The sequence below is a fragment of the Cnephaeus nilssonii genome, assembly GCF_951640355.1.
Source record: "Cnephaeus nilssonii genome assembly, chromosome: 19".
Lineage (NCBI taxonomy): Eukaryota > Metazoa > Chordata > Mammalia > Chiroptera > Vespertilionidae > Cnephaeus > Cnephaeus nilssonii.
The window spans coordinates 41,742,953-41,757,776 of record NC_137090.1 but is presented as its reverse complement, the minus strand read 5'-3'; the positions used below and the strand labels follow the sequence as shown (position 1 = coordinate 41,757,776).

At 43.8% G+C, this 14,824-nt stretch overlaps 2 protein-coding genes across 5 annotated transcripts in view; one reads left to right on the top strand and one right to left on the bottom strand.

Annotated features, from left to right (window-relative positions):
* Positions 1 to 5,177, bottom strand: part of CFAP52 (cilia and flagella associated protein 52) — a gene marked incomplete at its 5' end in the record, with an annotated part of 37,595 nt that extends 32,418 nt beyond the window's left edge. The window contains one exon of the mRNA XM_079798688.1: positions 5,081 to 5,177. Within this exon, the coding sequence (XP_079654814.1) occupies positions 5,081 to 5,177 (97 nt within the window). The remainder of the gene's footprint in view (positions 1 to 5,080) is intronic.
* Positions 5,178 to 5,920: 743 nt separating this feature from the next.
* Positions 5,921 to 14,824, top strand: part of STX8 (syntaxin 8) — a 246,148-nt gene continuing 237,244 nt past the window's right edge. The window contains exons 1-2 of one of the 4 annotated variants that reach the window (XM_079799292.1): positions 5,921 to 6,014; positions 13,110 to 13,209. In XM_079799292.1, coding sequence (XP_079655418.1) covers positions 5,998 to 6,014; positions 13,110 to 13,209 — 117 coding nt within the window. In that variant the 5' untranslated portion in view covers positions 5,921 to 5,997. Of the gene's footprint in view, positions 6,015 to 6,052; positions 6,420 to 13,109; positions 13,210 to 14,824 lie in introns of those variants that run through there. The other 3 variants (XM_079799293.1, XM_079799290.1, XM_079799291.1) reach the window with 3 other exon arrangements.

The following is a 14,824-nucleotide window of genomic DNA, read 5'->3' as shown; positions in this document are numbered from 1 at the left end:
CGGGCCTCTAGTCCTATATAATAATCCTATATAATAATCCTATCTGATAGAGAGGGAATATGCTAATTGACCATCACTCCATCACAAAAATGGCTGCACCCACAGCTGAGGCCAAGTTCCCATAAGGAGCTTTAACGAGCAATCAGCAGGGAACTGAGGCCATGCCCTCCCCTGCCCCCGTGGGGCTTGACAGTGGACTTCAGGCCACGCCCCCCCACCCACAGGGTTTGATGGAGGAACTCAAGGCACACCCCGCCCCATCTGGGGGGCCTCAGGCCATGCCCCCTGTCCTGGCACTGGGCCAGGGGACCTGAGGCTACACCCCCTGCCCGGTGGGGCTTGACAAGGGTGGGGCGGCTGGGTCTGGGTCTCACGCGATTTTGAGGCATAGGTGGGTGGGTGGGGACTTGACTCTGGGTCCCCCTTTTAATGTGCACAAATTTCATGCACTAGGCCACTAGTAGCCTTATAAAATGCTTTCATAAGCAACACAACTATATTTGGTTTGCTTACATAATAAATTCCCATTAAAATGAAATACCTAAAAGAGTCAAGTACAGTTAAACATTTACTCCCTCAAGTTAAAACTCATAAACTATAATGTGAAACTACAATGAGTTCTAGTGTCATAATGATAAAACGGGTTTTACTTTTGCTTCTAATTTATTTCCATGTGGAGACTAAACTCAATTACCTGGTATTTAAGGCCTCTAAAATCTAATCCCAGGTTCTCTCCTGGGTTATCCTGCCCTCCCTGACCCTGAAGCCACACCACACCTTTGCCATTCTCCAACCAGTCCCCACACACTCCACCTTCCTTCTTTGCTCACCATATTCCTGCTGCCTGACAATCTGCTCCTCAGTCATTACTCTGACTCCTACCCAGCTTTAAAGACTACTTGAATTAACCCTTCCTTGACCTCCCAAACTTTCATAAAGTTTGCTTATTTTTTTATGAGCAATATTATAGAATTTTTAACATTTTTACCATTATTATTCTGAACTCTATATCACATACATTTCATATCTCCATTTCATTTATCTCTTCTTCTGGAGAATTCTTTCTTTTCTTTCTTTTTTTTTTTTTTGTCTCCCCATTTTGGCTGCCTGTTTGGGTTTGTGTCTATGTGTTAAGTAGATCTGCTATGACTCCCAATCTCTAGCTCAGGACAGTCAGATGCTGTTTAGGGCTATCAGCAATCCACAGCTTGTGGCTCCCTCTTCTGGAGCTGCATGCCTTTGGAAAGGACCAAGATGTGCACCTGGATCTGCTTTTCCCACACCTGGGCCCAGAAGGAGATCAGGCAAAGGCTCAAAGCCTCCAGAGATCCTGCGGTCTGATTGTTATTAGCCTTGATTGGCCTTGGAGCAAGCATGTCAAACTCGAGGCCCACGGGCCGCATTCGGCCCACAAGGAATATTTTTGTGGCCCACCCGATATAACGGTATGTCAGAAATGTTTTAATAAAAATTTCATAATTTTTACAATATCCTGTTATACATAATTATTAATAACGAAGTACAACGTTCGCTAATGACTGATCACTATAATCATGTTACATTCATTTCCCTGACACACCTTATGAGCAGGCGCATCATTTCTCTCCACTAATACTAGCAGCAAATATTTTAGCAACCGATTGCCATGTCATTAATCTTGTACTGACTTGTTTGGTGTGCCCAGCAGGGAAGATTTTGCTTTCAGAGAACAAGAAAAATAGGTTTATTTGTGTTACGCTTATTAATTTGTGCAGTTATTCAGTGTCTGGTAAGTTAATGTTCAAGAAAAAATATTAATTTTTGTTAAAATGTCCTATTATGTTAATGATTACTCATTTATTTCAGCCCTTTGTATTCTGCATGTCTCTATCAAAATAAACCTATGTTTCTATGAAAATTGAAGCTTTTGTTTTTTTGCGGTCCACATACACTTACACCTTGCTTATTTGGCCCGTGTTAGCCTTTGAGTTTGACATGCTTGCAGAAGGAGATCAGGCAAAGACTCAAAGCCTCCAGAGAGAACCGCCTCTGCCTGCAGTCTGATTGTTATCAGCCGTGATTGGCCTTAGATGGACTACAGGGTGGGTGACTGTCTTCCCCCAGGTCAACACCTCCTGGTTAGCGAGGGTCCCAGGAGAAAGATGTCCTCGTCTCTCTGCAGGCTCCACTTCTGTTCCGTGGTTATCAGGGTTTTCTCCAGCTAGTCTTCAGCTGATTTTTCAGGCTGGTTTTTCTGTATTTTAATTGTCTTTCCAGTTTGGTCCTGGGAGAGTGTCAGTGTAGCTTCCGCTTACTCCACCACCATTTTTAATCCTCTTAAACATTTTTTTTTTCATTGAAGACAAAAATGCAGGAAAACCCAGTAACTTTTTACCACGTAAACGTACCAATTCAACTGTGGCCTGGATAAAGAGGTAGATTATTACCACCACCCTCCCCATATACCCTCCCAGTGCCTTGCCCAGTTTACATTTCCCCAAAGGTAACTGCTGTTTTGACTTCTATTTTTATAAATAAATTTTCCTCATTTTAGAACTTTATGTGAATCGAATTATACAATATGCACTCTTTTACATCTAGATTTTTTCATTCAACATTATGTTTGTGAGATTTAGCCATGCTGTATATAATAGTTCATTCTTTTTCCATTGCTGCATAGTAGTCTATTGTGTAAATATACCACAATTTATTTGTCCTTTTACTTTTGATGAACATTTGGTTGTTTTTAATTTCCAGTGGTTTGAAATAATGCTACTGTAAGAAAATAAAAAAAAAAATGAAAGAATGCTACTATAATATTCCCCTGCTTTTGGGGCACACATTTCTGTTCCATGTCAGATACAGCATTTGGAGGGTACATCAAAAATCTGTAAAATGTACTCAGAAATTACCCTAAGGAAAAAAGTTAGGGTAAAAAGGTTACCTAAGCAGATGTTCTTTGTAGCATTTAAAAATAAATGTAGAAAATGAAAATTATCCTAAATTCTTAAGAACAGGGCATTGTTCTTATAAATTGTAGCATATCTTTGCAACAGGATATTATATTAAAAATTATGGCATAGAGCATATTTACTGCTAAGGAAAGATTTATATGGCATACTGTTAAGTGGAATTCTTGTTATAAGAGGTTATCTATGTCTGAATCAACTTTTATTTAAAAAAACATCATATTTATATGTAAGTGATGTATATGTTTATGTGAAAGGATCACAGCAAAATTTGAACAGTGATATTTTGGGAAATGTAATGATGGCTGATTTTTCTTTTGGTTTCACTGCATTTTTCTATTTTTAAAAACTCCTTTTAAGTATGGCTATGAATTTGTCCTTGTGTTCGCAGTGAATAGCACGCTACTTGGCATGTGGTGGTTCTAAATAAATGTATATTTGACTAGGTGAGAATATAAGTTGTCACAAAACCAACAAGGTAAAAACAATTCAATTAATTTGGGCCATTTAAAAAGGCCAAGATATCCCGGCTGGCATGGCTCAGTCCTTGAGCGTTGACCTATGAACCAGGAGGTCATGGTTCAATTACCAGTCAGGCAACATGCCCCGGGGTTGCAGGCTTCATCCCCAGTGTGGGGCATGCAGGAGACAGCCAATCAATGATTCACTGTCATCATTGATGTTTCCATCTCTCTCCCCCTTTCCTTTCCTCTCTGAAATCAATAAAAATATATTTAAAAATTAAAAAAAATAAAGTAAAAAAGCCAAGGTAATTAGTAATGAATTGCTATGGAAGACATTGGGATATAATTTGCCATATATTTACTCTGGGAGTGCTACAGAGCAGCATGACTTTGGTTGCAGAGCTCTATATTTGAGGTTGTACACTGGTCACCAGTGTGACCCTTTGCACAGACTACAGGCCACTTACTTCCTTTACCAATGATTTTGGAACCAGCTCTAAAGATGGTCCATACCTCAGATGTACTAAGTGCCTACTTTCTTTTTCTTTTCTTTTTCAAAAAATATTTTTATTGATTTCAGAGAGGAAGGGAGAGGGAGAGAGAGAAACATCAGTGATGAGAGGGAACCATTGATCTGAGAGAGAACCATTGATCGGCTGCCTCTGCACGCCCCCCTACTGGGGATTGAGCCCATAACCTGGGCATGTACACTTGACCAGAATCCAACCCGGGACCCTTCAGTCTGCAGGCTGAAGCTCTATCCACTGAGCCAAACCAGTTAGTGCTAAGTGCCCACTTTCTATAAGAGATGGTTAAATTAAAATGAAGATAAGATCAAGAGCCATGTCCTAGAATGCTCTTAAAATCTTGGTCATTGATGGTTCTGTGTGTACAATTCTACAGTTTTAAAGCTTCCAGGCATTACAGTGTACTTTTAAAAATCTCGCTTTTTAAAATGTAATTCATTGCTTTTTTTCATCCTTCAGAAAAAAACAAAATCATTTCTCCCCCTAATATCCAAAATAATAGGCAGTTATAAGTAAGGATTTGAGCAGAACAACCAGCCCCCTCTGACCAAAGCCTCTCTCTCCCCTCCAGTTCCCCCTTGGTGTCTTTTGTGGCTTCTGTCGTGGTCTGAAGTCCTCCCCAATAGAATCCTTATTTCGGGGTAAAGCACAGGATCATCCCCTAAAGCGGTGCTTATGTATACAGCAGCTGGGATGTTGGAAGTTACTTGGTCCCAGGGGCCATCATGGACTGGGTAATCCAGTGGTTACTGAGGGGGCGGACAGCTTTTCCAACTACATGGGGGTTAGAGCCAGGGAAGGCTGATCTGATGGGAGAAGGGTTACAACACTTACAACACGCTCATTCATCCTTACAGCCCTGTGAGGCGACATTTGGTCCCTTTAGGTGCTGGCAATAACCATCCGGTTCATTGAGACTTGGAGCGAAGAATTGACTCTCTAAGGCTTTTGCGCAGGAGAAGCTGTTCAGTCCCTCGCCCCCCCCCCCCCCCCCCGCCGGCCCCCATATATGGCCCTGGCCAAGGCTCTTGCCAGCATCCCACCTGTCTGCCAGGTACCACCCGCTGTCTCACTGCTCCTGTTAGCGCTACACATCCCAGGGTTCCCCCACCACCCAGCCCAGACATACTCATGGCCTCACCATTGAAGCCGATCACAGCCTGAAGCTCCAGGTCGGCCACCTCGGCTGCCTCGGCCAACTCCACCACCCCGGCCTTGGGCAAAATTTGGCTCTCCATCTTGCGGAGACACCTCTCACTTTTCCCTCAGCCTCCAGGACATACAGCGTCTTCTGGTCGTTATGGTAACGGACGTGCGCATGCGCATCAGATCCACGCCCGCGCTAAACCTAGCCTGCGGAGTTCAAATTCCCGCAAGCTCTTTTGCAACTAGGCAGAGGGCTTCTTTTTCCTAGTTTTCTGCAAATTTAGGGGCTACCAAAGGCACAGGAGGAATTACTCCTTCCCCCAATGTAAAGAGTCTGTGATCCTTTTGGTAACTATATAATCAAGTACTTAATGGCATTTAAAAATTAATCAAACAGAGGATTTCTTCTGATGGGGAGACTGCCATAAAATAATGTATAATTAACACTTCAGGTCGCTAGTTTGAAGCTGGGTAAAAAGGAGTTTAAGCTTTATTGAGGTATAATTTACATATCATAAAATTCACTTAAAGTGAGTTTTAGTGAACTTAATACACTTGTGTAATTATCACCACGATCGTTTTTGTTTTTAAGCAGGATACAATTTTCTGTTAACAGCAGGAGGTTGAGAGGCACTTTCACTAACAGGGAAAATGATTACATTTTGTTCAACAATTTTATTTTAAGTGTACCCAGCTGTTCGCGTCTCTTCGCGGAAGCAGATTGCTCCAACCCACTGTTCCTCGGCGGAGCGCTGTCCTCGATCACAGTGTCGAGGACCTGCTTACTGTACATTCCCTCGGCAAACTGCAGGTTCCGGCGCGTTCGGGTCGGAGCGCGGGGTGTGACCCGCGCGGGCCGCCGTAGTCAGCTGCTGCGGGCAGGAAGTGTCCGGGAGCGGTGGAGGCAGCGCTATGGCTCCGGACCCCTGGTGAGTCCCGGGTGGCGGCGGCCACGCGCGTGGGGTCTTTGGGGGAGGCCGGGGTTCCGGGGAGCAGGCGACCGCTGGGCATTGCGGCGGAAGGCCCTTAGAGATTAGAGGAGGGGCCGCAAGGGCTCTTCCGCTGTCCACGGGGTCTCTGCCGCATCCCGCCACCCTCGGGGTTGGCAGGAGTGGCCGGGGCAGGAGACCAAGGAACCCCTCGGAGCTGAGGGCTCGCGCTGAAAGCTGGACCCTCCGCTCGCCCTTCGGGGCCGCGCCTCGCCGCGGGGACTTCCCGCTTCCCCTGCCGTGGAGCGGGCTGATGCAGGCTGCGCTGGACTCCTGTGGAAGTGCAGCAGAAGTAACCTTTCTGTGGGACGCCTGGCCATCTGATGAACCCCCTTCTTTCACAGGGTCAGCATCCATCGTCACCAGCCAGCTAGTAACCACTTGGCCCTAGGACCCACGTCTTGTGAGCCCTTCAAAAAACTTGTAGGAATCGGGGAGGGGAATTATGCATTAGTTTATAAGGTATTTTACCCTTACTCGAGTCAATATCATGAAGACTCTACCGCAGCAACCCTTGCAGTAAAACAATAGCTGTTTAATTGTTTATTTTATTCAACAATTAAATCCCCAAGGACTGAAGGACGAAAGACTCAGTTCTGATCCCAAGGAACATATTGCCATAGTTTATCAGACTCGAGCCTTTTTTGTGTAATAATTAAAAACATTATAGTTCTGTAAAGTTCTTTTTGGAGTATATGTCTTATGTTGACATCTCTAATTATGGTTTGTAATTGCTTAAGCCTGGAAATTAGAATGGATTGCAAGATCAAAGTTAGCACTACCTAGGGTATCTGGGCCAATGGCTTGATTTGACACTAATTTTTCCACCTATTTTTAACAATTGTATACACCCCTATAGAAAACTTAGAAAATACTGAATATTTACAGAGGAAAAATTTTGACATCTTTAGCTGTCATTTGAAATAGTAGCCATTATTGATTTTTAAAATGAATTTATTACTTTATATAATATATATGTGTTACTTATAACACATATATATTATGTAAAGGAATATTTCTCCATATTATTAAATATTTGCTGAAAATACATTTTCTTGTTGCATAATAATGCCATGAATAACCATATCTTATTTAATTATTACCCTCTTTGTATCTGTAATATTAGGGTATTTTTTTGTTTTTGTTTTGAATTATTATAAAAACTAACCCTTTGTTCCATCTCTTATTTCCTTGGCTTACTTCTGAGAAGTGAAACTATTGGATCCAAGGGGCTGAGCATGTTTAAGGCCTTTGATAACATCTTGTTAAATTGCTCTCCACCTCCTGAAAGCTAACTCCCTCACTTTACGCATAAGGTGGGATCTAAAGCTCAGAGATAAGGGCCCCAGGTTATCCATTTAGATTGGTGGAAGCTATCACTGGACTCTAAGCCTCTTCCACAGTTAATGTTGAAAAAACATTTATAATTTTCCTGTTACTCTCAAGTGGGTTGACTCAGTGGCTTTCTCATTTGCCTGTTGAAAGAAGCAATGGGGGAACTTGGCTGTGGAGCATCAGTTACCTTGCAAAATGGGTTGCTGACCTGGAGGGTAGGAAGGAGTATGCAATGGGACTTTGAAAACCCTCTGAAAACAGACTTGACTGTGGCTTTGCCTCATACTGTTGAAAGTCATAGGTCAATGATGCTTCACTCCTGAGTAGAGTTCTAGCATTTAGAAATGGAACACAGCAATTACTGTCCTTATGGCATATCGCAGCAAGTGGTAAGTAAGCTCAGTTTAATACAAGAACTGAGTGGTTATTGTCTTTGAACTGGCTCTTTGCTAAAGTTATTTAGCTTTACTGCTAGGGCAACTTATTTGTTGATGATACACCATTTCTGGAAAAAGCCTTTTATACTCATAACCCAATTTCTGGAATTATCAATATTTTGCCATTTTTGTTTCATCTCTGTCCTCCGTGTCTTTTTTTTTTTTCCTGCGTGTGTTTTAATGTGTTATACATATATCAATTTAGCCATGCATTCAGTATTTTTGTGCTAGAAGAAGGCCCAGTGCATAGTATGGGAATTTCTTTTATTATCCCTCTTCCAGTTTTTCAGTCTCTTTCCTGGCATTGCTTATGCCTGAAAACTAATCATCTCCTTTTTCTTCATTCCTTATAGCATCAGATTAGTCACTAATCTCCTTTGTTTTTTTAAATATATTTTTTATTGATTTTTTTACAGAGAGGAAGGGAGAGGGATAGAGAGTTAGAAACATCGATGAGAGAGAAACATCGATCAGCTGCCTCCTGCACACCTCCTACTGGGGATGTGCCCGCAACCAAGGTACATGCCCTTGACCGGAATCGAACCTGGGACCTTTCAGTCCACAGGCCGACGCTCTATCCACTGAGCCAAACCAGTTAGGGCTCCTTTGTTTTTTTTTCTTTTAAATCTCTTTTATGCTGTCCATTTCTACCATAGTCCAGTCCTTTATAGCCTTACACTAGTGGCCCGGTGCACAAAATTCATCACATTAAAAGGGGATTAATTAGAGTAAATAATTTAATATTGCTATTTGCCCTTTCTCTATAATAGAAGTGTCAGAGATGAAAGAAAATTAGTAAAATGTATATGAAAACCTTCCTCCTGTCAGAGTCTGGGGCACACCACGGGACCCAGAGTCAAGTCCCCGCCCACGCACATGCACCTCAAAATCACATGAGACCCAGACCCAGCCAGCCCCCCGCCATTGGGCTAGATCCAGACCCGGCCAGTCGCACCCTTGTCAAGCCCCGCCGGGCAGGGGACGTGGCCTCAGGTCCCCTGGCCTGGCGCCAGGATGGGGGCATGGCTTGAGGTACCCCAGCCCAGACCAGGGTGGTGGGCGTGCTTTGAGGTCCCCCGTCAAGCCCCACCAGGTGTGGGACATGGCCTGAGTTCCCCTGTCAAGCCCCGCTGGGTGGGAGGCATGGCCTGAGGTCCCCTGTCAAGCCTCGCCAGACGGGGGCATGCAGCCTCAGGTCCCCCAGCTCGGCACCGGGAGGGGGGCACAGCCTCAGGTCCCCCGTCAAGCCCCACCGGCAGGGGGGTGCAGCCTCAGATCCCCCGTCAAGCCCCGCTGGGCAGGGGGCGTGGCCTGAGTTCCCCCGACCCAGCACTGGGGGTGTACCTTTAGGTCCCCCGTCAAGCCCCACTGGGTGGGGAGCATGGCCTGAGGTTCCCTGTGAAGCCCTGCCAGGCAGGGGGGCGCAGCCTCAGGTCCCCTGGCCCGGTGCTGGAGCGGAGGGCGTGGCCTGAGGTCCCCCAGCCGGGCGCTGGGGCGGGGGGAGCAGTCTGAGGTCCCCTAGCCCAGCACCAGGATGGGGAGTGCACCTTGAGGTCCCTCATCAAGCCCTGCCGGGTGGGGGGCATGGCCTCAGGTCCCCTGGCCTGGCCCCGGGGCGGGGGTCATGGCCTGAAGTCCCCCGGCCTGGTGCCAAGGCAGGAGGTGTGGCCTGAGGTCCCCTGTCAAGCCCCACCTGGTGGGGAGTGCGGCCTGAGGTCCCCCAGCCTGGCGCTGGGGCAGGGGGAGCAGCCTGAGGTCCCCTAGCCCAGCACCAGGACGCAAAGTGCACCTTGAGGTCCCCTGTCAAGCCCTGCTGGGTGGGGGGCATGGCCTCGGGTCCCCTGGCCTGTCACTGGGGCAGGGGGCATGGCCTGAGGTCTGCCAGCCTGTGGTCCCCTGTCAAGCTCTGCCGGGTGGGGGGTGCAGCCTGAGGTCCCCTGTCAAGCCCTACGGGGGCAGGGGAGGGCGTGGCCTCAGGTCCCTGCTGATTGCTCCTTATGGGAACTTGGCTTCAGCTGTGGGTGCAGCCATCTTTGTGATGGAGTGATGGTCAATTAGCATATTCCCTCTTTGTTAGATAGGATGCCTTGCAGAGAGTCAATACTGGTGACTGGTTATGTAATTGAACAGTTTGAGAAGTCTTGTACTGGTCTCCTGTCACTTTCTCTCCTTCCCAACAGTTTATTAAATCGGAGTTCAGGTTAATTTTCCTGAACTAGTACTTGAGGAACTTGTATGCTTGATGATGTGGTGATGAGATTGCATTACCACCAGACCAGTGGTTCCCAAATTTTGCTACAGATTGGAAACACTGGGGAGCTTTTATAACTCGTCCTATCCAGGGCAAACCCCATACCGATTTAACCAGAATGCTGTGGGGAGAGGCAGGAGTTGGTGGTGGATTTTTTTTTTTTAATATTCTCCATTTATTCAATATGTAGCAAAGTTTCAGAACCACTGCTCTTTATAGCTAAAGTGAGAATGTGAGGATTGTGGGCGAGACCCTTGGGATTTTGCCCTTCAGCATTTCACTTCATCAACACCTTGCTTTATGTGTGAAAGTAATACCTATAGCTCTGAAATTCTCTTACAAACTAATCTGATTAGGCTGGTGTTCTAGGCTCTTCAGAAACTACCTTGTATTCTTTATCACTTTAAACTTGACCTTCCTTCCCAGGGCCATCGTTCAGCTGAAGGGGCCAGACACATGTTGTTCCTTTCGTCTTCTGCTCCTTGTGCCTTTTGCCATGTCTAAAATGAGCCCCTGGCATCTGTCTGAATGAGAGGCTTGCTTTAGCCTGGTGCCTCAGCCCAAGATGTAGCCTTTGGCCTCATGCTGTCAGGTCTGAGTGCCCTGATGACAGTAATTTCTCTGGCTTTGGAGCTCCAGAAATACTTACCATTTAGAGCCCGCATTTTGGTGGGAGATAATATTATATCTTATTATTTATTGGTTTTCATATATATGTTCTGGAACCACAGAGCCAGATCTAAGCTCCTCTTCAAAAATATTTTTCATTTTTGTTTTTTTAAGCTTTTATTGAATTTATTGGGGTGACATCTATAGTAATAAAAGCATAATATGCTAATTAGACCGGGCATCCTTCAGGACATCCTTCTGGACGACCTTCCGGACGAAGCCGGGCCGAGGCAAGCCGCCAAGGCAAGCCGCAGTGGCTGTGGGGGTGAGCCCCTTGCACAGATTTCATGCATCCGGCCTCTAGTTGGTTAATAAAATTATATAGGTTTCAGGTGTACAGTTCTATAATACATCATCGGTATAGTGTATTTATTCAGTGTTCACTACACAAAGTCAAGTCTCCTTCCGTCACCATTGATTCCCTGTCTACCACTCTTTTGCTTTCTCTCACACCCCCTCCCTCTGGTAATCCCATGTGGCCTGTGTCTATGAGTGTTTTCCCCCCCCCTTAATCCTGTCACCTTTGTCACCCAGCTCTGAAACCCCCCTCTCCCCTCTGACAGCTGTTAGTCTGTTCTCTGTATCTATGAGTCTGTTTCTGTTTTGTTTGTCAGTTTATTCACATTTAAGTGAAATCATATGGTATTTGTCTGTCTCTGAATGGCTTACTTCATTTAGCATAATGTTCTCCTGGTCCAGTGGCCAGCAAACTCATTAGTCAGCAGAGCCGCAGTTTGCCGACCACTGTCCTGGTCCACCTATGCTGTCACAAAAGGTAAGGTTGCCTTCTTTTTTATGGCCCAGTAGTATTACATTGTGTAAATGTACCACTGCTTTTTTTATCCATTCTCCTACTGCTGGGCACTTGGGAAGCTTCCAAATCTTAGCTATGGTAAATAATGCTGCAATGCAAATAGGGGTGCATATATTCTTTCTGATTGGTGTTTTGAGTGTCTTCAGATATAGTCCCCAAAGTGGAACCACTGGGTCATAAGGCAGTTCCATTTTTATTTTTTTTGAAGAAACTCCATACTGTTTTCCACAGCGCCTGCACCGTACTGCATTCCCACCAGCAGTTCATGAGGGACCCTTTTCTACACATCCTCACCAGCACTTATTACTTGTCTTGTTGATAGTAGCCAATCGAACATAACAGTGTGTGAGGTAGTATCTCATTGTAGTTTTGATTTGCATTTCCCTTATACCAAGTGAAGTTGAACATCTTTTCATATATCTGTTGGTCATTTGTGTGTCTTCTTGGGAAAAATGTCTGTTCGAGTCCTCTGCCCATTGGATTGGATTGTTTGTTTTTCGTTGTTGAGTTGTATATATGAGTTTTTTAAATATATATTTTAGATATTAGCCCCTTATTGGAGTATTGTTTGCAAATATTTTCTCCCATTCAGTTGGTTGTCTTTTGTTTTGTTGGTTTCTTTAGCTGTGCAGAAATTTTTTAGTTTGATACAGTCCCATGCATTTATTTTTACTTTTAATTTCCTTGCCTTTGGGGTCATATTCACAAAATCCTCTCTGAGACTAAGGTTCATAAATTTAGTACCTATGTTTTCTTCCATGTATTTTATTGTTTCAGGTCTTATATTTAGGTCTTCGGTCCATTTTGAGTTAATTTTTGTGCATGGTGTCAAATAGCAGTGTAGTTTTAGTCTTTTGCATGTGGCGTTCCAGTTTTCCCAGCACTATTTATTGAAGAGGCTTTCTTTTCTCCGTTGTATGGTTTTGACTCCCTTGTCGAAAATTAGCTGCCCACAGACATATGGGTTCATTTCTGGGCTCTCAATTCTGTTCAGTTTTTCTGTGTCTGTTTTTTTGATTATTGTAGCTTTGTAGTATAATTTGAAGTCAGGGAATGTGATACCTCCACTAAGCTGTTCTTTTTATAAATGATTAGAGACCCAATGCACGAAATTTGTGCAAGTGTAGGCCTTCTTTCCCCCCCTGCTGACACCAGCTTCCCTCTGACACCTGGGACCCGGACTTCCCTCCGGCCACCAGCAGTCACCCAGGACCCAGGCTTCCCTCGCAGCCCCGGCTTCGTCCGGACGGTCATCTGGCAGGACATCTGGTCTAATTAGCATATTACGTTTTTATTATTATAGAAGATAGTGTGGAGGAGAAAAAGAGGAAATGTAGCAAAGCAGGGACCAGGACCCAATTTTCCTTTTGAGCCTCCCTCCTATTTTCTTAATGATGCATGTCTTGAATCACCTGCTCTTTTTTGATATACATGAAAAAAAAATTCATATATATAGTATAAAATATATAATGCATAAATTTCTTTTAAAGTACCTTAAATGTTTTTCTCCTTTTATGACTTTGATACAGGTTCTCCACATATGATTCTACTTGTCAAATTGCACAAGAGATTGCTGAGAAAATTCAACAAAGAAACCAGTATGAAAGAAATGGTGAAAGTACAACCAAGGTATGACCAGGAGGGAATTACTAGTAGTATTGCAAATGATTTGTTTGAGCTTTGAGGTCTGAAAACCCCCCTATTTCTGAGGGTTTGTGTGTGTGTATGTGTGCATGTATAATGGCCTACATGTTTGTTTGTTGCATTGACATTACAACCAAACAGTTCATAGTTACTTGATCACTGACACTAAATGAAGCATGACATCTCTTTAATTTCACCTGTTTTATCTTAAAAGTTTCTAATCATTTTAGTCTAGTTCTAGGGTTGGTATACTTTCCCCCCCAGATAGTAACTCTTTTAGGTTTTGCAGGACCAGAGGCAATGTCCTCATTTCTTTGAGTATTCATTCTCACCAAAAGAATAATAGTCTTTTTTTACATGTTACTTACATTTAAAAATGTAAAAATTGATTCTCTTTTTCTTTGTCTTATGCTATCCTTTGTTTCTGTTTATATTCATTTTTAGGGTTTACTTCCCCCCCTTACCTTGTTGATTTAATTTTAAATATGTAAAACATTTACATTGTTAAAAAGTCAAAATTGTACATAAAAGTACACTCAAAGTTTTGTTCCCATCTCAGTCTTCCACCCTTTCTTCACCTACTTCCTATAGGTAAGTATTTTCATCAATTTCTGATTTATTCATCCTGTATTACTTTTTGCAGAAATAAGCATTTCTCTCTGTGTGTATTTTTCTCTTCCTTTTAAACAAAATGCTCTTTTGTATCTTGCTCTTTTTATTTAATAATATATCGTAGAAATCTCTCTATTAATTCATTAGGGCTGTATAATATTCTAGTGTGTATTCTAGTGGGCATTTAGATTGTTTCCAGTCTGTTGCTGTTATGAATAATGCTGCAATAAATAGCTTTGTGCTTTTTTTCTTTGATTTTTAGAAGTGTCTTTTAAGGGTGAATTCTTAGAACCAAGGTATATGTGATTTAAAAAAAAAAAAATTTTCCATTGATTTTCCCCCCCCTCCCCCCCAGAGAGAATGGAAGAAAGGGGGAGAGAGAGAGAGAGAATAACAGTTTTGCAGCTTTTTTTATGCATTTGAAATTAAGGAGAGGGTAAGGAAGATTGGAGGAATCAAGGCAGGGATTGGATTACAGGATAGTTAATAAGATTAATTGCTCTCTTGAGGATAATACCCACTTCCAGGGGTATTCTGGTATTTTTTTAAAAATATGTTTTTATTGATTTTTAGAGAGAGAGAGAGAAAGAGAGAGGGATAGAGAGATAGAAACATCAATGAGAGAGAAACATTGATCAGCTGCCTCTTGCACGCCTCCTACTGGGGATCGAGCTCACAACCCAGGCATGTGCCCTGACCAGAAATTGAACTGGTGACCTCTTGGTTCCTAGGTCGATGCTCAACCATTGAGCCATACCAGCCGTGCTTGCTTATGGTATTTTAAAGGTGTGTTAACTTAGATGCACAAGAACAATGGGCAGAGCTGGCTTAAAACCTTTTACTAAAGAAACTAGAGGCCCATTGCACGATATTCGTGCAAGAATAGGCCCCTGGCTTCACTCCCAGCCGCCCGAGAGCCGGCACGTCCCCACTCCCCAGCCGCCCGGGAGCTGGCAAGTCCCTGCTTCCTGGCTGCCCAGAGCCTGCA